Genomic DNA, 23,964 nt, shown 5'->3' with positions numbered 1-23,964 from the left:
TTATTATTATTGTTGTTGCCCTATGAATAATTCCACCTCAAGAGGTCTTCCAGCTTCTGTAGATGGAGTGAAGGTCTTCGGGGCCCCAAGGTTACTGTCTCCCAGACCTCCAGAGTTGAAGGCAAGCTTGGACGTTATCATGACTCAGGCCTCCGTAAAACACAGTGGCAGCCTGTAGGCCAATGTCCACTCAAGATCACACCCCGGAAAGTGAGAAAACCAAGCTGAGGACGCACGTGTTGGGCCCAGCTCCACAGGCCAGCTCAGTCGGTCACTGTGAAAGAAGTGACTGCCGGGGGCAAAGGACAGTCAGCTGAAAACAGAATCAATTCCAGGCTTCAGGCTTTACTCCAAATGCCCAGCTTTGGAGGCCTGCTTATTCTGCCATGTCCTCAGAAAATGGTGAGGTCACCCAGGACAGGCTGACCAGAGGGTTAGCTCAACTGCCCTTGCTGCAGAGCCAGGAGGGAAGGGGAGCTGGGAATGAAGAAATGCTATTTTCTTGATCAGGAAAACAAAACATGTTTCTGACCGCGGGCACTACCCTCGCTGTACTTCTCACCTAGAGCTAAGTCAGAGGTGCCGGGTTCTGGCGAGTGTACGAAGCTGCTCTCGACCCTCAGGCCCGGGGCTGCGGATGGTGTGGGCAGCTGCGAGCGGCCCTCACCGCCCTCCCCCCGTCCTCTGGGCACCATCCCCGTGCTCACACAGGATTCGGGGCCTGGGTCGGTTACAGCGGCACAGGGGTGGGTGGCAAACTAAATTCATACCACAGCCACTGGCCTTCAGGAGAAAGCTGGGAAAATCAAGTTCTCAGAGAAGATATTATGCCTGTGAAGAAAATGAGCACAGAATCGTGCCCAAATGTGTCACACTGCTGCTGCTTCTCTTTGACAGTCAGAGCCACTCTCAACCCTCCACCCATTCCTGAACCAGAATTCGTAAATGTGTGTTCATTTTGGCAATCCCCGATTTACAGAAGGGTTTTCTTTTCTTTTCTTGTTCTTTTTTTTTAATATGAATTTTATTTCAGAGTACTTTTCAACTCCTGGATTTCCATTTGGTTCTTTTGTAACCTTTCCCCCCCACCCCCACCCCAGCCGCATCACGTGGTTTGCAGGATCTGTTCCACAACCAGGGATTGAACCTGGGCCACGGCAGTGAAAGCCTGGAATCCTAACCGCTAGGCCACCAAGGAACCCCCCAGAAGGGTTTTCTTCTAAAATTAGCTTAGAAAGCTATTGTTAGAACCCAGAGCATTTTCTCCAAGGTCCTACACGGTTTATCAGGAGGCGAGTTCAGCCCACGAACACTCACTCTGCCCACAGGAAGCTGAACTACTGATTAATGAGTTTGTATCAATTTTAACATCTTGGGACAGGAGGTCACAAGGGCCTTGGCAGGTGTAGGATACGGTTAGGCAGAATTTTAGAATAGGAGGGCCTTCAGACTTCCAATCTCCCTGCCCTTCATGACATTCGTTCCCCTCGTGCTGTCAAAGGCCCTGGCTGAAGTTACCCAGGCCAGCTAACACCTCAAAATGACCAGAACCAGGTCACGTGTGACATACGGGAATTTACAGGGAAGGATTCTGATGGTATTGCTACAATTAGGGCCCACCCTACCCAGCTCCCAGGTCCAAAACGTACATTTTTAAAAACGGCACATTTTAAAACAAATAAGCGACTGACTGAAGGCATCTCAAATCTGGGTGGTGTGGAGAAGCGTCCTCTGGACCAGGGGAAGCCACAGCATCCACACTGGATGCCTCCTCTCGGCACTCAGCCATCATCACTGGCCCAGCTGTCCAGCTTCTTTTCCTCCCGGTATTAACCACAGGTTAAGCTTACAAGGGAACTCGAAGGCAGTTGTTCACTGACACCAGGGGTTCTCGGCCTTGGCCACCTATGAGAATCTCCCGGAGGGGTTGACATTCCAGATCCTGGATCTGCGGGGCCAGACATCACACCTCAGTGGGGCTCTAAGCCCTCGGGGGCCTTGCGGGTGTGGCGAGCTGGAACCACTGATTCACAGACCACACTTGTGACTGCGGAGCTTCTACCTCCTAGACTCCACACTGAAATATCAAATTGTCACCCAGATCTCCTACTGGGCCCCGGAGTGTCTGCGTCACAACCAGTGGCAGTGTGAAGTCATCCCCAGGTGAAGCACTGAGCAACAGAGTCCGAGCCCCTGGAAACCCACAGCTCCCGCCAGTCCTGGATGGAGGGTCCCAGGCCCCAGGGAGGCGGGGCTCTAGGGCTCGAGCGGGTGCCAGGTGCCAGGTCTCCAGGCTCCTGCTTCCTGCCCCAGCACCTCCCAGACCCCGGCACAGAGCCCAGCCCCAGGGTAGGGCAGCTCGGCCAAGGGCAGGGCGGTAGAGCGAGGGCACATGTGGGCTCCCAGCCGTGAGCGCCCACTGTGGGGTGATGCCCGCTGGTCCCTCAACCAGCAACGGAAGGAGGGAAGAAGCTACGTTCCCGTTTAGATCTTAGAAACAAGCTACCCATAGGGGAGAAGGCAGCCTCCCTCTAGGCGGGCCCACCTCCCACCTTCCGCCTGGAGGGGGCACCGTCCCCACTGCTTGGCAGGCCTGACTGCCATGTGTGGGCACATGCAGAACAGGGCTCTGAGGCCTGGACGCCTGGCCCACTGGAACACAAGAAGGCTTCTTATTTACAAACACAAACACTCACCGCACATGCTAACGTGGACTGCTGTTAAATGTGGACTCTTCTTAAATGAGCGCAGAGGCAAAATATCCCAGGTTTTTCATAGCTGAGCCAAAGGCCACAGACCCCAGCACCTTTATCAAGGCTTCCTACCACAATGCTAGTGGGAACATTTCGGGAAAAACCAGCATTCCATCCCTCCCACCTCCCCCTTGAAAATAAGAGCACTGAAACCACAAAGGGAAAAGATTTTATCCGAAGACCGCCCCCGCTTTCCTCCCTTAAGCCCCATTTTACAGTAAGAGACCAGAGCGAGGGGGCTCACCCCACCCTCCCTGCTGGGGAGACAGCCAAGGTCAGAACCCCACTCTCCATGCTCCAGGCAAATACACTTCCACAGTGCCAAGCCTGCTTTCTACTGCAACCCCACGTCAAAGTGGGACCCATTACATCTTGAAGGTAAAATACTAGCAGACTTATGCCAGGATGGCTTCAATAGGAGGTGGGAAGGTAGAAAGTATGCACAAAACTCAAAAATATGCTCTAACCTACATTTAAAATCACTGAAAAATTTGGCCTTTTTATGTAAATGGTAATATAGACAAATATTTTGAACACCCCACATTTTAACTCCCAAAATCACTTTTTAAAAAGACTTCTTGAATATGGCCTCCCCCTGCCCAATCTTACCACTCCCAGACCCCACAACCAACCAGTTAGCCATCAGGTTAAGGAAAAGAAAAGACATTCAGTTAAGGAAAAATGTGTATACCCACCATTTAATTGTATACTTGAGGTTTGGTTGACTGACTGTGCTATCATCTAGGAAAATAGTCGAGCAGGAGCTGTATTTCCTTGCTATTTGTCCTGGAGGATGCTAAAAAACAATGGCAACAAGACAAGGACAATTAGACAGGGCTCAAAATTCTTCCAAGGAACATCATCCCCTTCACCTTGAGACCAGCCTATAGAGGAAAAGTGTCTTGGTGAGAAATGTTAACACTACCAGCAAGAACAGTACAAACCCACTTCCTTCCTACAATGAAATTCCATGTTCTTCCACAAAGAAAAGTCACCACCACCACTCCTGGCCCCCAACCTCCATCAGAACAGTACACTCTCGCAATCGAGCATCAAAGCGTGTGCTGCAGAGTCCGTAAAATCACTGAGAAACAAGAAGTATGCGCTCATCACACCAATGAAAGCCCCTGCTGAAGGCGGCATCCTGGTTTGAGGCACCAGGATCAAAACAAGAGTCCACTGCACCCATTTTTTCTATTCTTCGGATACAGTCGATTTGGGGACCATGGAAAATGCAGCCAATGTTCATTTAGAATCTCCTAATCTTGAATTTCAGGAGGTGAAGATAAAAATAGGTGAAAGTTATCCGATGCTTTTGAAAATACTACCAATGTATAAGCTTCAGGTAGGGTGCCTGTGCAGTCTCATGCCTGGTTTTTTCACAGCTACATAAATTTTGAGCTCTTTAGAAAACTTCAGAACTAAGATCTACTTCTGAAATATACTGTTAAAGAACAAAGAATTTAAAGAATTCAAATTACACTCGGATGACATCTAATTGAATAGTAAGTCGATTTTGGGCAATTATGTGGGCAATATGATTAGTAGACATCAATCTGGATAATTCTAGCTCAAAGCATGTTAGAAAAAAAATAATAAAATCATCCAAACAAGTCTCCACTTGCCTGGTGTTATGCTGACAATCGGTCATTTTCAGCAACCAAAAAAGATAATTCCTTAAGGATAACAACACTGCCTGCCTCACGTGCCCACCCACAACGAAGCCCTCAGTATCCATGGTTTATGAACATGAAGGGAGCTTTAAAGCCCATCAGAGACCAAATGCCCTGTTCGATACTTTTAACATTTACTTCTTATTTAATAAGGTTTCCCGGGACTTCCCTGGCGGTGCAGTGGTTAAGAATCTGTCTGCCAATGCAGGGGACACGGGTTCGAGCCCTGGTCCGGAAAGATCCCACATGCCGCGGAGCAACTAAGCCCATGTGCCACAACTACTGAGCCTGCGTGCCACAACTACTGAAGCCTGCGTGCCTAGAGCCCGTGCTCCACAACAAGAGAAGCCACCACAATGAGAAGCCCACGCACCGCAAGGAAGAGTAGCCCCTACTCACCACAGCTAGAGAAAGCCCACGTGCAGCAACGAAGACCCAACGCAGCCAAAAATAAATTTAAAAAAAAAAAAAAAAAAAAAAAGAGCAAATCTCCCAAAGAGGCAAAAGCAAGGTTTAGAGTATTTAAAATTTCAGTTCCTGGATCACACTCACTTCATTCCTTGACTTCTATGGCTTAATACTCATGAAAAAACTATATCCATACTTAAAACACTGGAAAGACTTTCATCAGTTTTGCTATTGAACTTGGAAAAGTATACAAAATTTACCTATAAATCCAATGAGCAATAACAATAATAACATCAACATAGTCAGCTGTTGCTAAAATCAGTTTGCAGATCACCTTCCCGTTCAGTCTACCACGTGAACAGGTAGACAGGAGTCATTCTACGAGATCGGAGAACTAAGACGTCAAGGCTTTTTCAAGGCCCCCCATTTATCAGGTGGTAGATCTAGGGCTTGAACAAAATTCTTTTGGCTCCAAGTCCAGCTAACAACGTGACTCTTGCTTAACTGATAAATAACACTCTCTAGTTACTTTATTCCTTCACAAAGTTTTTACAGCTATCACCTGTCTCAATATTAAGACAAATACTGTGATTGTTTTGCTGAGGGTAAGGGAGGCTGGCCATTCAACTCCTGATTCATTCTGTTTTAATATCTTTTTTTTTTCCCTTTAACTTAGAATGATCAATTCACTTTAGGCATGCTGTCGTCGAGGGGAGGAGGATGTTACAGAAAAATTAGGCCAAAGCAAAAGGCATGAGTTTCCCCTAAGTTTCCGGGGGGTTGATTCCGGACTCCCAGCCACCTACAATGCCACCCACAATTTATAATCAGAGACTTTCACATTTTAATTAAAAGATTCATTAATCAGCTAACCAAAACATCAGCAAATTTTAAATAAACTACAAACTTTAAATAAAGCCCTTTACACAAGCCTTTCTAAAATACCTAAGCATCTCTATTGTAATGTATTAAATTTTCCTATAACTGTTGATCTAATTACATCTAAAACACAGGTGCTGATTAGAATATTAATCTTTATAATTTGCCCTAGCTCAGCTTACTGTTAAAAGTCCCCCAAGGGGTTTATCCTCAAATGGTTTCAAACTTTAGAATCTATAATAATTCTTTTAGAAGCAGCCTCCTTTTACTTTTTAAGTCTCTCTCGGCAAATTCACAGCCAGGGAAAGGCCCCCTCTTTTCCAGCCAGGGGTTCCTTCTCTACTGCCCTCTCCCTGGCGACTGTTCCCAAAGTCAGCTTCTTTCACTTGCCAACATGTGCTGCTGGCTAACGTGTTTCTGGAGCCAGAAAACCCTTGTTTCTCTCCACCTGGTGGAAGTTATTTCCCTGTTGTGATCATCTTCCCTCACCTCTCCTTAAATGGCTTACCTATGGCCACTGCTTTTTAGCAAATAGCAGCCTCTTTGTAGATTATCTTAGCAACATGTACTAAGCAGGTTATTCAGACACTTAAAGGAGAAATTAAAGAAACAACGTCCCTCACGATAAAGCAAATAAAAACCAAGAAGGTTTTATAAATAAGGGCAAAGTATAACGGTCATTCCAGAGTTCAACAACAAATTAAATTACAAATTTTAGGTGGGCCCAAATCCAGAAAAGAGTGTTCCCTCTGACTTCAGGTAAATAAGCTAAACAACTTCTGTCCAGGTGGGGCTTGGCGGGACCATCTGAGAAGCACAGAGGAGGAGAGCTGGGAGGGCAGCTCTGGAGCCAGTCCCCTGGGCCTCAGTGCTGGCTCCACCGCTCATCTGGCTGATTCTTTGTGCCTCACTTTCCTCATCTGGAAAATGGGAGTGATAAATAGTACCTCCCGGGTGTGGTTATCGAGTACACTAAACCAATTAGAACAGAGCCTGGCACAAACGTGGTAAAACACTCAATAGACTGTACTGATTATTATTATTGCTACTTATCTTTTCTCTACTGCTCTAACTTACGACACCCAAGTGTCCCAAAACCTAAAAAGCACAGCTGGTTTATTAGCCTAATTGAAGCTGCAGGTAATTTCACTCAAATTCTATTTCAGTTGGTTGCAACGGCACATTCCAATGGCTCTTCCTGTCGTGGGCAGAGCTGAAATGCTACTCTGTAATGTGGTCTGCAGGGTTATGCTGCTACCCTGGTCAGTCTGCTACATAAGGCAGCACAGAAATTTCTTTTAATAGGAATAAGCACACCTGAGCACATTCCAACAACTGTGTGCTTCCGCTTTTTGTGTCGGGAGGTGAGAGGGTTCACAGGGGAAAGAGGACACTCTGAGTCAGGATGCACAGCATGGGGCAGGTCACTGGGACTGTGCACACCGCAAAGCGTGAGGTCAGCAACAGCATGTGAGACAGATGTGCAGACTGGCACGAGGAGGGCGCAGCTCTGCCCACGAGCCACCCTCAGAACTGCCTCTCCCTCCAGCCCACTTTAAAGGGGCTGCAGTGACCAGCGGAGGAGGTCTCCGCCCCACCCTTCCTCTTGTCTGCAGGCTCCTCGCCTGACCTGCTAATGAGGGGGGAAGTGTTCCAGTGCACCCAGCAGGCGAAGAAATGGGGGTGAGGGTTTACGGAAGGAGTTCTTCAAATCTCTCAACGCTCTATGTCCAGGTTTATACAGCTTTCAAAAAATAAAAAAGGGCACGGTAATGTTCAGCGTATTTTCCTTAAGACATAGCTTGTAATTTCACAGATGCTTTACACTGATTCTTCAAAACTTGAAAGGGCCAGGGAAGAGGCCACTGCTTTAAGAATCTGATAAAAACTACAGACCTTCTCTTTGATCCTTAGAACACGGTTCACGCACATATATACTGACATTGCCCAAGAAGGCATCACCAGCCTCCCACGGGCCGGGCGTGGAGGCCCTTGAGTGCAATGGCCTGGCTATGAATTTCTTTCCAACTGCATTTTGTCCAGATTTTCAAAGGGCAGAAAAGACAATATTATGGCTTTAAGTCTGTTTAGCACAAAGCTTCAGGGCCAAGTACTTCAAGTTCTACAAATACTTAAATTCAGGCAGTCTAGAAATCCTGAGAAAACCCCCCTGAGAAGTCAAATACTTCAATCTTGTTCTCGATATGAGAATTGATAGCACGCTTATTTGGTAACACGCCTACTTCATCAAGGGGCAGAAGTTTACAGGGCAAGGAGGTTGTGGCTCTAACTCTCCTGGTGGCTAGGCGCCACAGTCCTGGGGGTGCAGGTTGGGGTCGTCATGGGGCAGGGGTGGGAGGAGGCTGGCTGCACCCGCTGCTCAAGGAAGAAAGATCAAGTATCTTTGATGCCTAGCCAGCAGGTCAGGGAGATGCTGCTCAGAATGGCCGAAAGACTAGAGCTGGATTTTTTAAAAATTAAAGTGTTGTCAAATTTATCCTTTCTTAGAGCGTCGAAAGAACGTGCAGACTCCACTGGACCTATAAACAATGAGGGAGAGGAAAGAGTGTGTGGAGGCAGACAGCCTCGTGGAAAACACCTGTACGCTTATTCAAATGGGACTGAGTTAGGAGAGCAAGCAAGTCTCCTGGGGGAGCGGGTAGGAGGGAAGGATTAGAAGTGTAAAAGAAGTGCTCCCGTGGACCTGAGTGGGGTCTGCTGCCGTATCGTCCACACACATCTTCCCAGGATCGGCAGCTGTCTGGGGCTTCAGGACAAACACTGGCCCCGGGGAGAAATGCCAAGCCGTGCTTGTCCAGTCACAGACCCCACAGAGCACGAGTGCACTGCAGCGTTCTTCACATTCTTCCATGTGCGAACAAGATTCACGGACCATTTCCCCATCACAGACACAGTATGACAGCTCTCTGCGCTGGACAGTCATTATGAAGAACACAGGGAAACAGCTCCACTTACATGGTTAATGAAGAGACTCTTGCGTTTTTCTCTCACTGTGAAAACAAAAGATGCAACAGAAATGTTACTCGCCTGCGTGCCAAACCCTTGCAGGCTGTTGAGGACGGGCCTCTCTCTACGTCAAGGTCCCATCCTTCCACCAACCAACGTGCCCAGATGCTCAACTTACTACATAAGAAATGCAACCTGCACAAATGCAGATCTGACCTCGGCTAGCTAACAGAGCAAAACCTAAACCCACTGACAACATGGCACCTAACAAAATCACTGCAGCCATAGTTAACTGAGGGGTAACAGCTTTCTAAGAACTAAATAAAGTAGCAACTAGTAAATCTCATAAAACTTGCATGCATCCACTAATTTAAGATGATCAACAGATAACAGGACTATTTATTTCGAACCCAACCAGACCCATAAACGTCCATACTATTTGGGTGAAATATGATAACAACAATACCCATAACAGCATTAAAATACAGGACAGTGTATGTCGGAAGCATTATTGGTCATGGAATCCAATTACTCTCCGTGCTGGTGCAGGGGAGGAAAACCGGCTTCTGTGGAGGCCGCCCAGAGCATCCTGCCCCCTCAGGGAGGCTGATCCAACTCACAACAAAAACACTGCCCCTTCTGAAATGCTGTTCTCACGCTGCTGTGTGCGAGGTGTGGTCTGCACCCAGCCTTCCGTGCCCCAGATTCCAGTGTTTCCCAAAATGGGGGCCCCTCAGCCCCAAAGATGTAGAAGGGGGACAGGGAACCCAGAGGAGCTTTTTGACAATGTAGTAACATTGAGTTTTGCATTTTCTTTCCTGAAGACTTACTTTTGAGAATATATACTAATCAATCAACACAGGTAATGAGCAGGTCACTGGAGAGGACAGAGATATATTTAAATCAAAAGGGAAGCTAGGAACACTAGTTGCGAGTGTTCGAGGAAAAGGGCAGGTGGGGCTCTTTCATTCAACCTGGATTTGATTCCCCGTCTGTGCCTGGCAAGGAGATGAGGCTGCTCTAGAGGGCGCATGAACGCTGGTGCTTCCCCAGGCTCCCGAGCGCGTTGGGTTAGACCAGGCGCCTCCAGATGACAAGAGCAGTGGATACAAGTGACAGTCATTCACATGGCTGGTAAAGCCTTTCAGGTGTACTTCCCAGAAACTCGAAAGTGCGGAGCTCCTACAACCAGGTGAGAAACTCTTTGGCAAATAAGTGGACTCCAGTTCCTTACTGTCAACAAAACTGAAGACTGAACTGCAGCTATTAGGAATTATTTTGGATGATAAATCCCTTGGAGTTTTTTGACATATAAACCAAATAGAGTAGAAAGAATTTAGTGATTAACAAAACTCCTTCCATCCCCACCTACTGATGTGTATAAACAAAACTCTTCAGCACTTACACATCCATAAAAACAAGAAGATCTGATGACTAGCACCTCGTTCCAGTTACATATAATAGTCATACACAGAAATATCTCAGTAAGAAATGTTTTTCCAAAAATTATTTTACTTTTCTGTTTAATAGTTATTCATAAACATTTTAATGCTTGTATTGTTTTGATCAACTGGGAACTAACAATAATGATACCACAATCCAGAATTTATAACACTGAGAGACTTATAATTATGAGAAATAAAAATTAGATTCGAGTGAGATCCATATTTTCATAGAAGTATGAGAGTGTGACAAGTGAGTTTTAGAAATCGAATATATTACATTAGGATAAAATTCTATGAAGAAAATGGCACGGAAATGCAAGTTCAAGATGAAAGGAATGATATGAAATTTCCAACTGTTAAAGAAGAGCGTGTTCATACATTTTTAAATGACTGCTGATGGTGGATTATCAAATCACCATGGTATTAAGATATTATTTGAAACATTTTTTAAAAGAGGGACAGTTTTATTTTAAAATACCAATGTTTACATCAGAAATTACATCCTTTGATAGCATGAAAAAGTGGTATGGCCAACATAAAAATGTTTAAAGGAGTTCATAGTTTTTAAAAGTTATTTTCCATGGTTTATAGCATGAAAATCAGCAGCGTAAGAGCTTTAGGCTCCTACGGGTTCTTCAATATCTCACTGCAAAAGCATCCCCTGTGGAACCTGGGAAGCTGTGGGGAGACACACAGAGTGACTGACGGGGAACCAGAGAGACAGGCACCCTAAACAGGGCACCCAGGACCATGATAAAGAGAACTGGGACCCTCACAGGCACAGGGCTTGGCTGCCTGCAAATGTCTGACTAAAGGAGAACTAAAAGGCTGGTCCTCTCATCATGCAGGAGTTCAACACTGCCAGGAACAAAAGCAGGACCCCAAAGAGAGGAAGGCCACAAAACGCTTCTCAATGTCAGTGTTTCTGAATGACTGTGCAAAGAAAACCAGAGCTCACATTTTAATTTCTGAATTTTAGTCTTTCTACTTTGGCTTCAAGTCATTCAAGGGACAAGTTGCTTTTATTCCTTTAATTATTTCAAGGAACTCCTGAAAAACACACAGATCACACATTCACACACACACACACACACACACACACACACACACAAACACACACACATAGGTTTTCATTTTTGTCCAACTTCTTTCTTAAGGCAAAGAACTTTTCTAAAAACCAAACTAATTAAAATAAAAAGAATACACTTTGACTGTTTTCTCCTAATACTTAAAAGAGTAGGCTCTCATGTCTTTGAAAACAGCAAATTAAAATGGAATAGAAAAGGAAAAGACAAAATCAACTGCAATTCTCCCCCACAAGCAGAAATGAGAGCACGAAAAGACCAGGCTGAGCAGACTCATCTCTCACAGGCACCTCCTCTCCCACTACAAGGAGCCCTTGGTCCCTTCTTTGTTGAGTGGTTCTCATACAAAGAAAGTCCACACTGACATCTCATATGTGTGAGGAAGTGACCGAGAGAGCAGTCCGTTGGGCTCGGGACAGGACCTCCCTAACTTCAGCCAGCTGGGGAGGTCTGATCAGGAACGCCTTCCGTGATCACAGTCAGCCCAGCCTGAATCTCTTTGCTATTCAGAGGGAAAAGGAACGTAACAGCCAGGAAGCTCCTAATGACTTAATGCAGGCACATCTAACGCAGAATCACGGAACAGCCGGTGGCAGGGAGCGTGGCAGGCAGAGCCTGGCTGCCAGGCCGAGTGCTGAGGAAGGAAGGAGGACGAGGGTCTTCAGAGCAGAGAGCTGTGAAGGCCGTGGTCCGGGCAGAGCTGCCCCAGCATAACTGCCATGGTCCCATCCATGGTCTCCCACCCAGAAGCCTATCCTGAACTGCAAAGGAGCACATCGACCTCAAGAAGAGATCACCAGATTCAAATGAAAATGTGTGCTTATAAGCTCACATTACAACACTTCTTCCAAGGTTGGGGTCAGGGGGGCACAACTGGAGCACGTGGAACCCACAGGTTTTAACTGCTCTAGTACTCCTGGAAGTGGAGGGAGTGCTGCAATGGAAGTTTACCCAAGTGAAGACAGATCACAATCCAATCAAGAATGTCTCCTAGCTTTGTCTTTTCCTCCTTTCAACCACCTAGGGTGAACACATCCTCCGTATCAGGCAGAGCAAGGCAAAGGGATACTGAGATCCAATAACACACGTTCCGTTCCCTCCAGGAGCTCGTTGGTGATACATATGAGAAAATAGTTTTAAATACCACAGTATGGTTCAGATATGAAGAAACTATTCACAGGCTACCCTCAGGACCACTTAATCTAGCCTGAGGGGTCAAGAACACCTTCAAGGAGGAAGTGATAGCAGAAATGAGCCTTGAAGACTGAAGAGATGAGCTGTGTGGAAGACAGAAGGGAAAACCCAGCTAAACGCAAAGGAGCAGGGGGCGAGTGGCGCCCTGGGGTGCCGCAAGCGATCCAGCGTGGCGGACACAGTGCAAAAGGAGACAGACTGGAAACGACGGCGGAGGACGGACCTCCAACGGCCTGTATATCACGCTAAGCCGTTTGGAGTTTAACATCAAGGCAACTGGGGAACCACAAAAAAATTTTAACAAGGAAGTGACATAATCAGATCTGATTTACAGAAAGTCTCTTCACCTAGCAGCAGCGTAGACACAGGACTGGGAAGGGAAAAGGTCAAAGGCCAGGCCAGAGGCTGCGGCAGGAATCTAAGTGAGAAATTATGGACGGAGGTGGCAGCAACAGGCATGGGAAAGAGTAGTCAGATTAAGGTGACACTGAAGAGGTAAAAACTGATACACTTTCGATTAAGCTGGATGCAGTGGTGGCTGATAAATGTTTAACAGATGCCTTTTAAATAAAAGAAGAAGAATGCCCTGACTTGTAGCATTTGCCAATTTCCATGCTGTAAACGCTGCCATCATGGCTGTTTTGAACTCCTGGCCTGCTGTCACTGATCCTGGAGCTGGAAGAAACGAGCACGGTCGGCTCCAGCACCACAGCCAGCAGGCAAGCACCAGAAGAGGGAAGGGCCTTCTCTGGTCTGGGAAGAGGGAAAGGCAGGAGGTGAACCCCAGTTACTAAGTTCTGTTTGGGACACACTGAGTTAGAGGAACCAATAGCCTTCAGTGTAAAAGATGTCCAGCAGCCAGTTGGACAGACGGAGTTTGAATACTGCAGAGCAAAATCTGGCTGGACATTCTAGTTGACATGGAAGCCGCAAGGAGCTGTACGCAGGCCAAAAAGATAAGAGGGTAAAAGCACATAACCCTAGAAAACACTAACATCAGAGGGATAAATGGAGAAGCCGATTAAGATGTCTGACAAGCACCTTAAAGAAACAGGCGGTTTCTCAGGACCCATTTCCAAATAGCCAATTCTCTGTGATCAACTCACCAAAGAATGAAGTCTTTAAAGTTACCAAATTTACCTATTTTAAAAAACCTATCTCTTTTCATCATCTATAAGGCAAGTGTTCATTAGCTGGACTTGTCTTCAGCAATATGGCCTGTGTGAGCAAGTGCCACACGAGAGCAGGAGCCACCGGAGGCCGTGTCCTCAGCAGCCTCAGCGGTCACACCACAGAAGGGGGGGAGGGAGGAGGAGGCCAGTGGGAAAGCAAAGGGAAAGGGAAGGAGGCGGCGGCACCAGGGCTTTCACTCGGCAGGTGGGAGACAGTGTCAGTTATTTTTCCTTTTCTTGTTTTTAACCTGTGAGACCCAAGTAGGTTTACACTGAAAGGAAAGAGCCAGCACTTGAGAAACTGAAGCAAAAAACAGAAGGATCAGAGTCACTGTTACCCTGATGATCCAGACAGGAGAGGAAGGGAACGAGAGGTGGAGCAGAGGTGAAGGGGAAGCTACAAGTCCCTGACTCACACCTGGGGACGCTGTTAGGTCAGAGAATCCTGCCATCCCTCTCCCGGTGGCAACCAAGGTATGTGTCATCTACTTAGAGGCTCTAATGCCATTCCACACAAATCCAGGTAGAAAAGTTTCTGACTGATGTTGGTCTGTACCCTAAATTCACAGGAAGCAAGAACCAAATATGAAAATATGCCAGTCGTGTAACTTGTTTTCACAGCACTACATTCAGCGCAAAAAACTGCTTCTGAGTCCCATTTTTCATTGTCCCAAACCCTCACCCCATCGCCACTTTCCTGCCTGGCAGTACCTACCCCTCCCAATGGGCTCCCACTTCACCAGGTGAAGAAAAAATGTCTTGTTTTGTTTTTACCCAATACGTTCTAAACTTATTTCACAAGTATGTGATACCCACGATGACTTATTCTCACTCTTGGAAACACTGTTTTTTTAATAAATGCACCAAATTCTCTCAAATCAAGTCAGTGGCCTGCTTAATTAAAGAGCGCCAATATTGTATCAGCATTATACTACATCAAAGTTGTCACCTAACCATAACTGAGGAGTTATCAGTTCTTGTAAATGAACTTACTGTCTTAAATATGTTTGTTTTTTAGTCAGTTTAGGACTCTGTCAAAGTTAGAGCTGAGCAGTTTGCCAAGAGTCAGGGCTAGAGTCGCTAGGGCTCCAGCACTGTAATGTAACATCTCCATCACTGTATCATCATTTAACAAATTCCTCCCACTACTCTTTTTTTTTTTTTTTAATTTATTTATTTTTGGTTGCGTTGGGTCTTCATTGCTGTGCAAAGTCTTTCTCTACTTGTGGTGCTCAGGTTTCTCCTTGCGGTGGCTTCTCTTGTTGCAGAGCACGGGCTCTAAGAGCACGGACTCAGCAGTTGTGGTGCACGGGCTTAGCTGCTCCATGGCATGTGGGATCTTCCCGGGCCAGGGATCGAACCCGTGTCCCCTGCACTGGCAAGCGGATTCTTAACCACTGTGCCACCAGGGAAGTCCCCTTCCGCTACTCTTTTCTACAGGAATCCAACTGAGAGACTGTGTTCACCATACTGTGTGTTTTCTCTCTCCTTTACAGTGAGATTAGCCAAGGGCTGAAAAGAGTGGAAAATCCCCCAGGAGAAATTCCATGCCACAGAACAAACTGGTTAGCAAGAGTTCGACAGAAAGAAAACATCTACCCCTAGTGTACAGGCTCAATTCGGCTCTCAAATGACACAACAGAGACAATGGCGCTTTAATTTAGGGTTATATTATGCCTTCTTTTACATACTAATTCTTCTGATCTTTAGAGAATTTATGCAAAGATCAATTTTTAAAGGAAAATTTCTGATTCTCGGAGTAGAAACTACTAAGAACCAATCCAGCTGATTGGCAAAATGAGGACAGCTGCTTCAAACAGTAAATTCTAAAAGCATAACTATAAAATAAAGAAACCCCAAGGAAACCACCACCAAACAATATCCTTAGGGGTCACTAAAGGGGATTCTATTTTTATCCTGGGAAATCAGGACAGGCTAGTTGCCACCATAAGTCTTCTTTAAAAAAAAAAAAAGAAAGAAGCATAAATATATCAGTAACCTACCGTCCGTCTGAGATTTACTGAGGAATATTGTGCTGGCCCGAGGATGGTCTGAAGGATTGAATTCCATGTTCAAATCTTTAAAGAAAGAAAAAGAAAATATATGAATATCCACCTGATAACTAAAGGGAGTCAAGACTTTCAATCTTAAATTACTAATACATTCAAGGATTCTGGAAAAAACCAACAGTTACTGTGCTAACAGATTCTTCTAGCTCAACTGAGAACACTGCTATTTAGAAACTTGAGAAAGTCATACAAAAAAATTAGACACTTGGCTGGAGATCTATTAGCCGAAAACTCCATTTTCTTTTTAAAAGTCTGCTCTGCACCCAGGATACTACAGAATAGCAGGACAAAGTCCTAACACGTAATTAAGGAGAGTTATGTGCTACGACTGACTCATCTAAACCCCCAGTTAAGCGAGTGATATTTCCTTGTTAAAGTGACTAAAACAGAATACCTCAGCCAAATCGGCATCGACACACTCTGCTTAATCAAGACTGTCCTTTTCCTTTAGAGCAAAAGCTCAAGTTGGCCTTCTGTGGGCATAACCTGGGCCATGGATGTAAGTTTTGTTTGACTCATTCACTTTCTTTCCTTTGTAAAAAACTTGAGCCAATAGATAATGATTTTTACATTTCAAACACATACCACAAAGGAAAAAAGAAGGTCTGTGTTTCCAGCTTCTCTTGAGAAATCAGATCATTGGCAACACCAGGCCCCACCACAGCAGTCACAACTGGCAGGACCTGAGACCCCAGCGCCCCCAAGCGCCCAGTCCTCACCCTCTGCCTCACTTCGTACCCCTTCTTCCCCCACTGGCAAGTGGCTCTGTAATCCTGCCTTAGAACAGTCTCCAAGGGCTACAGGCTTGTCAGTCCAGTATAAACAATTAGAATCCGATCACAGAAGAGTTCTTCCAATTAAAAAAAAAACAAAAAGATTCCACAGGGAAAGAATGGCTAAGCAAAACAAAAGAATAAAGTTAGAGGAGGGAAGAGAGAAGATCAAAAATAATGGAGGGACTTCCCTGGTGGCGCAGTGGTTAAGAATCCGCCTGCCAATGCAGGGGACACAGGTTCACGCCCTGGTCTGGGAAGATCCCACATGCTGCAGAGCAACTAAGCCCCTGTGCCACAACTACTAAACCTGCGCTCTAGAGCCCACGAGCCACAACTGCTGAGCCCACGTGCCACAATTACTGAAGCCCATGTGCCTAGAGCCCGTGCTCTGCAACAAGAGAAGCCACCGCAATGAGAAGACAGCGCACCGCAACAAAGAGTAGCCCCTGCTCACCGCAACTAGAGAAATGCCCATGCGCAGCAACAAAGACCCAACACAGCCAAAAATAAATAAATAAATGAATAAATAAATTTAAAAAACAAAAAAAAGGAAAGTCAGAATGGTCTTCAAATCAGCTTCCAACATCAGAATGAAAACTATTTTGAGTTTCATTATTTCAGTAAATTTGCAAAGAAATCTAATCAACACCAATAAAACCAGATGGTATCTATCCTTAGTTTAATAGCTAACCCAGTCAAAGATAAAAGGTAAGAAAAAACAAGGATGGCAACGTGTATCCAGGAGGCAACACCTGTCACAGAGACCCCTCGGCAGACCTCTGAGGTGAGGCCTCTTCCTACATCAGCCGATGGCTCGTTGCACTACAGCTGCTCACCTCCCGCTGGGGGCTTGAGGAAAGCGACACCTGAATCGCAAATGCTATCTTAATTATCTGGTCCTTCTTCTGTAACAAGTATTAAAGTTATATATAGTGGTTTCACAGCTGAAGGCATTAAGGGATTCTGATGGAAGGAGAAAGATAGAGGAAACAATTTTTCAAACTTGCTTCCATTTGTACTAGATAAAGTTAGGCCAGAAATTTCTGGTAAAAATGAGTCTGTGAGGAGCCTGACCAGAATGCTCGCTTATGTCCCGGGTGGTTTCCTGAATGGGTGACAGGCCAGGTATCATTTCTACCCATTCAATGATACAGAGCAAGTCAGGAAGAGTTCAGAGGAGCCTTCAAGCTCTGGGCTTGACGTGATGTCACAGATGAGGCGAGTGAGGCCAAGAGAGCTAAGTGTCGAGCGGGGTGATAACAGAACGTGGGTTGGGAGCTGTGGTCTCCAGCAGCAAGTCCAGAGTTTCCCCACGTCCCTGTTAGGCCAGACCTTGCTCAGATCCCCAGTGCCCCAAAAGGACTGGAGCCTGGAACAGGAGGGAGGTAGAGGCTGATGCGGAGGGAAATCCAAAAGCCCCTAAAGCTGGCTTCCAAGTTCTCCCTGGAATTTAAGTTTTAGGATCTAGATCCTAGATGAGATAACCAGGAAGTTTCCACAAAGAGAAAAATCAAGGACTTGTTTCTGGACACAGGGCAATGCAATGTTGCTGAGGGAAACAGATCATCGGTTAAATTTTATGTGAAAGCATGTCCAAATGTTTACACTTGTTAGGGGGCAACATCTCATGAGCTGCCAGGACATTACTTAAAAAAGGATTTAACAGCAAGTTGGTGTGCATTTTCTCCAATCCTAAGCAGATTCATATTCCATAACTGTGGCGTGCACAGTAAACCCTACGCCCAGGTGCAAGCCAACAGGCCAAGTTCCCAAGCTCGTGCAGGCCAGGCCTGAAGGGACAGAGTGCTCGGGGCGCCCTTGCTGTGAAGGAGGGCCAGCCATAGAGGCCGATTACCTAGCCTGACTTAAATATGCAAAATGGCACCAAACAAAGGTACAAGGAACTGCCAGGCGTTTCCTAAGACAGGGAGCAGCCCCAGACCTTGAAGAGAAATACAGAAAGTTATTCACAGTGTGTGCTTTGGCAAGGAAACTCCAACTTTGGGGGGAACAAAAATGGGAAAAGGCAGCCTTCTCACAAGCCAAGCAAAATAAACCTGCTGTGTCACTCAAACTTACACTCTGAAGTCATGACAAACCGCTACTTTAGCCATGAAGAAATAAGTCCCCACGCTGCAGTCAGGGATCAGGCACAATAAACTAAACTGGAGCACATTCCGAGGAAGGCGACGCTCCCCGTTGGCTCAGGGATGCTTCTGAATTGCAAGAATTAAAAAGAAGAAATTCACAGGCTATTACGCTTAAAATTAGAGATTATGGATGAAATAAAGCACTCTGCTACGGTCTGTTCTGACAGTATAGTACCTATTTTGAAGTCACCACCATGTCAAGTACTCCTCCGCCCCCCAAGCCCTTCCTGGAGACTCCCAGGGCCCCAGCTCTCCCCCAGACAGGCCTTCCCAGAGCACACACAGCTCCCACCTGCCCCCATCGAGCTCCTGAAGTACCTGAGTACTAACCCACCCAGAAGAGGAGTAACTTATAAAATTTAAATATTTACTTGGCTGGGACTTCCCTGGTGGTGCAGTGGTTGGGAATCCACCTGCCAGTGCAGGGGACACGTGTTCGAGCCCTGGCCCGGGAAGACCCCACATGCCACGGAGCAACTAAGCCTGTGTGCCACAAACCACTGAGACTGTGCTCTAGAGCCCGCGAGCCACAACTACTGAAGCCCGTGCGCCTAGAGCCCATGCTCTGCAACAAGAGAAGCCCCCACTCTCCTCAACTAGAGAAAGCCTGCACGCAGCAACGAAGACCCGACGCAGACAAAAACAAACAAATAAATAAATAAATATTTACTTGGCTGGGTGCCATTTCAGTGTCGTATGAACAGACGTCACTGCCCTTACTGAAGAGTGAATCCCCATCCCTGAAAGACCCCGAGATGAGCTGGGTGGTGACACACATGGGGGCCAACAGCTCTGTAGGAAGGTCAGCACAGCCTACAGGATGACTTACAATTTAGTCACCACTAGTGCACAGGACCAGCTAGTGAACAATGAGGAAAGAAGATTCTGACCAAATCCTGCGAGAAAGAGAGTAGTGTGCTTAAAACAAAAGCGCTCAGGGCTTCCCTGGTGGCGCAGTGGTTGAGAATCTGCCTGCTAATGCAGGGGACACGGGTTCGAGCCCTGGTCTGGGAGGATCCCACATGCCGTGGAGCAACTAGGCCTGTGAGCCACAACTACTGAGCCTACGCGTCTGGAGCCTGTGCTCTGCAACAAGAGAGGCTGCGATAGTGAGAGGCCCGCACACCCCGATGAAGAGTGGCCCCCACCTGCCACAACTAGAGAAAGCTCTCGCACAGAAACGAAGGCCCAACACAGCAAAAATAATTAATAAACTCCTACCCCCAACACCTAAAAAACAAAACAAAAAAGCTCTCAAACAAAGCAATGGACTCTAAGAGTCAAAAATTTTACACTGCTTTTTTTTTCCCCCTGGCAAGGCTATACAGTTGAATTCGGTTAAACTGAACTCTACTACGCCAGGTATTGTGTTCAGTCCTGCTGATACCAAAAGACTACTTTGGGGTGGTAACCATGTCTGTGTCTTTACCTTTCCAGTTCTCCACACAAACTATCTCATGGTCATAAGAATGCATTCTTCATTTTCAAAGGGCTATAGTCAATTAATGGTGAGACAAAACATGTATTTAGATGCCTTCATAATGCATCACATGTTATTTATGTCACAGAGATGCCTTCATAATTAAACTGTGGAGGGGTAAATGAGCATCCTATTGGATACCACGAATATCACCACTGGGGGGTGGTCAAGGCCAGTCCAACCTGCCACACTTTTCACTCATTCAACAAACCATCACTGAGCATCTCCTGGGTACCAGGTACTGCTGAGTTCCACATCCTGAAGATACAGAATTGAACAAAACAGATCAAGTCCCTGATCTAGTAAGAGTATCCTTCTAAGCTGAAGGTGAGAAGTACCAGTAAAGAAAACAACAAGGATGGAAGACCATCAAGAATATAAATTCTAAAACCCACATCTGGAAAGCTGAAAGCTGACAATCCTGGAGTTCTAGGAATCATTCATTCCCCAAGGAGAAGCTCAAATGGTGGAGTAAAAGTAACACGTTTTATAATGTGGAAGATCTAGATGTGATAAGATATATATATATGTGATATGTGATAAGATATATATAAGATCTGCTAGCTCTAATGGCCTCGGGCAAACTGCCATCCTATTCCAGGTTTCATTCCCTCAGCTATAAAGCAGGTGAGTAACACCTTACCTGGAGGAGTACTGTGAGAATAGCAGTTATGCAACAAAAAGCAATAAGCAGGACTCGCGCCACAAAATAGGAGCCCCATAAACAATGCTATTAAAATTTTAGGGTACTGATAAACAGTGTGCCGTGCCCCAGCATCTGGCTCAGTGCTGAAGACACACAGCAAACCTGGAGACAGTTAAGATGTGTTAAACCTCCGTCATCCAATCTCTGCTCCCTAAGGAGTCCTGACGTTCACAACTTCGGCATTCCCTGCTGGTGACAGAGGTCCTCCTACCTCTTACAATGACAAGATGATCCATCATGACAAGATAAACCAGCCTCTGAGGTGGGGGTACTTCAGCGAGAAAAGGCAGTTTTAGGAAATGTGACAGAATTCCTAGGGTGACTTCAACCTAATGCTTAGGAAGCAGTTTGGAACCACTTCTTTATGCTGATGATACTTACTAAGACACATGTCAAATTAAAATACTAACAGAACATTCTAAGAGTCTATTGCCAGACTATCAGGTGATAACAGAAATACTCAGTCACACTGCTTTCAGTTCATGTTTCAGCTAAGTAAAAGGCATGATAGGATTCCTTTATTCAAAACTGAAAATAAATCTAACAGCTGGGAACCTAGTGTAATTAACAATGCAGTCAGCCCTCCATGTCTGCACCCATGGGTTCAACCAACCTTTGGTCAAAAATATTTGGAAAAAAAAATTCCAGAAAGTTCCAAAAAGCAAAACTTGAATTTGCCACACATAGGCAACTTCTTGTATAACATTTATATTGCATATTTACAATTATTTATATAAAATTTAACATAGTATTAGGTATTGTAAGTAATCTAGAGATGACAAAGTATACAGGAGGATGTGGTAGGTTACATGCAAATACCATGCCATTTTATATAAGGGACTTGAGCATCCATGGATTTTGGAACCGATTCCCAGTGAATACCAAGGGATGACTATATTCTCCCATGCCACATAATGTAGTTTTTTCTGTCCTTTCCACAGATGTCACACCATTGTTCATCTCAGCTTCTAAAACAGCACCAATGCTATAAAAGATCCGTGTGATAAAATAATGCCTAAGATAAGTGGGAGTCATAATCCATCACTGATGGTTTGGAAATTTAGAAAAAAGGAAAACAGAACAGTGCAGCAAGGCCTAAACTGTGCTGGGTCTAATTTGGATAGAAGAGGAAACATAAAAGACAACCTTTGGGGGCTTCCCTGGTGGCGCAGTGGTTGAGAGTCTGCCTGCCGATGCAGGGGACACGGGTTCGTGCCCCGGTCCGGGAGGATCCCACATGCCGCGGAGCGGCTGGGCCCGTGAGCCATGGCTGCTGAGCCTGCACGTCCGGAGCCTGTGCTCCACAACAGGAGAGGCCACAGCAGTGAGAGGCCCGCGTACCGCAAAAGGAAAAAAAAAAAAAAAAAAAAAAAAATACAACCTGGGGCTTTCCTGGTGGCACAGTGGTTAAGAATCCGTCTGCCAATGCAGGGGACACGGGTTCAAGCCCTGGTCCGGGAAGATCCCACATGCCGTGGAGCAACTAAGCCCGTGCGCCACAACTACTGAGCCCGCGTGCCTAGAGCCTGTGCTCTGCAACGAGAAGCCACCGCAATGAGAAGCCTGCGCACCACAACGAAGAGTAGCCTCTGCTCGCCTCAACTAGAGAACGCCCACGTGCAGCAACGAAGACCCAAGGCAGCCAAAAATAAAATAAATACATTTATTTAAAAAAAAAAACAACCTGCAAAATCAGAGACTTCCTACCTCCTACCTCCTTTCTCTGCATTGCCAGCCCCAGGTTGATCACTGTTCCAACAAATCATCCAAAAGATGGGCTGTTCACTTCGGCCTCGACAATATCAGTGAGTAGAGCCCAAAGGATTCAAGGATCCTGTGATCCTTGATAGTTTGGGGAACTCCGTGGTAGAAAGTCAACTTAGATTCGAAGGCCAACTGTGGTCAGCTAACAATCCCAAACTTAATCTTAAGATGATTCCATCAGGTCTGTTTCCTATCTGTAGACAAATATCTGACATAGTCATAATCTCAAACTTTTAATTTCAATTTTAGGTAGTCATATTGCTAAATGTGACTAGGGTCTGCAAAGCAATGATGAAAAATCAACAAATAACGCCTGTTAATTTTAAATGAGATTGGCTTACTTTTATTTTTTAGTCACTACTGACCCACTGCCTGAAAATCAGTGATTATCTCCATTCGTTAGGGCCAATGAGACCAAAATACAGAGCTTGGCCCCCTGGTTTGCTCCATGCAGTCGCCACCAGGCAAGCCCCAAACCCAGGGGCCCACATCAGCATCCCTATTTATAACTTCTGTAGCTGGTGCCGTGGCAGCAAACTGCTGTTACTACAATTCCAGTTAATTCCAAAGCCATCTTTTGTACCCCCGCCCCCGCCACCGACTTCACGTTTATTCTTTACGATTCTTTACGATTATTCTAACACACTCAGATTGGGTTATTTTCCATTCTCACTCTCCACGTTGATCCGTGAGTACATGTCACGGGGTGCACCCCTTTCAGCCTGGGTCTGCGCCGAGACGTATGTGTCTCTGTGTGCACCTCTCTGTGAACACACATCTGACTCCCATTCATGTGCTCTCTGTCTGTCTCTCCATCTCCCTCTTTCCAACCTGTCTCTCAGTCTCTCTTCTACTCACTCTTTTTCTCTCCCCATATGTTTCCTCTGTCCGTCCCTCACCCTCTCTCCAGTCTTTCCACTGTCTCTTTCAAATATTCTGTGTTAACATGAACCAAAGGAGAGAAAGATCCTAACGTTTAAGATTGTTAAACGTTAAGACAGATTGTTCCACCAATGCAACAGACTAGATGACCTAAAAGCTCTCACACTACAAGCACTTAGAAATGTGAGATAAAACATAAGACCTCCATTTAAAAGCCTAGAGCGTGTAGCTAGGGAAATGGCCGGAGGCTCTAACCAAAAAGAGAACTGGAGTCTTCCGACAGAACAAAGGCTTCCCAGCTTTGTGAGCTGGGTCTTGGGCTTCAACCAAGGTGACCACACGTCTTGGTTCACACCTATTACCCTGGTATAATTACTAATTCTATCCTCTTTACTTACAATGTCTTGATTTGGAAGTCACCTTGTTTTAATGTCCTGCAGGATAGGATATAAGCCAGTAGAGTGGATACAAGTTAGAAAAGATGCTTTTATATATGTCTGGAACCCTCGAAGAGCTACAATTACAACAAAAACTGAATTAAAAAAAAAAAGTTATCTATGA

At 45.8% G+C, this 23,964-nt stretch overlaps 1 protein-coding gene across 1 annotated transcript in view; it reads right to left on the bottom strand.

Moving 5' to 3' along the window:
• Positions 1–23,964, bottom strand: part of CCNY (cyclin Y) — a 128,785-nt gene that overhangs the window by 17,840 nt on the left and 86,981 nt on the right. Inside the window, exons 2-4 of the mRNA XM_032624131.1 lie at positions 15,580–15,654; positions 8,690–8,724; positions 3,449–3,549 (exon numbers count right to left, since the gene is read on the bottom strand). Of these exons, the coding sequence (XP_032480022.1) occupies positions 3,449–3,549; positions 8,690–8,724; positions 15,580–15,654 (211 nt within the window). The remainder of the gene's footprint in view (positions 1–3,448; positions 3,550–8,689; positions 8,725–15,579; positions 15,655–23,964) is intronic.

This window comes from Phocoena sinus, chromosome 2 (assembly GCF_008692025.1).
Source record: "Phocoena sinus isolate mPhoSin1 chromosome 2, mPhoSin1.pri, whole genome shotgun sequence".
Classification (NCBI taxonomy): domain Eukaryota; kingdom Metazoa; phylum Chordata; class Mammalia; order Artiodactyla; family Phocoenidae; genus Phocoena; species Phocoena sinus.
This window is presented reverse-complemented; position numbering and strand designations above follow the sequence as displayed.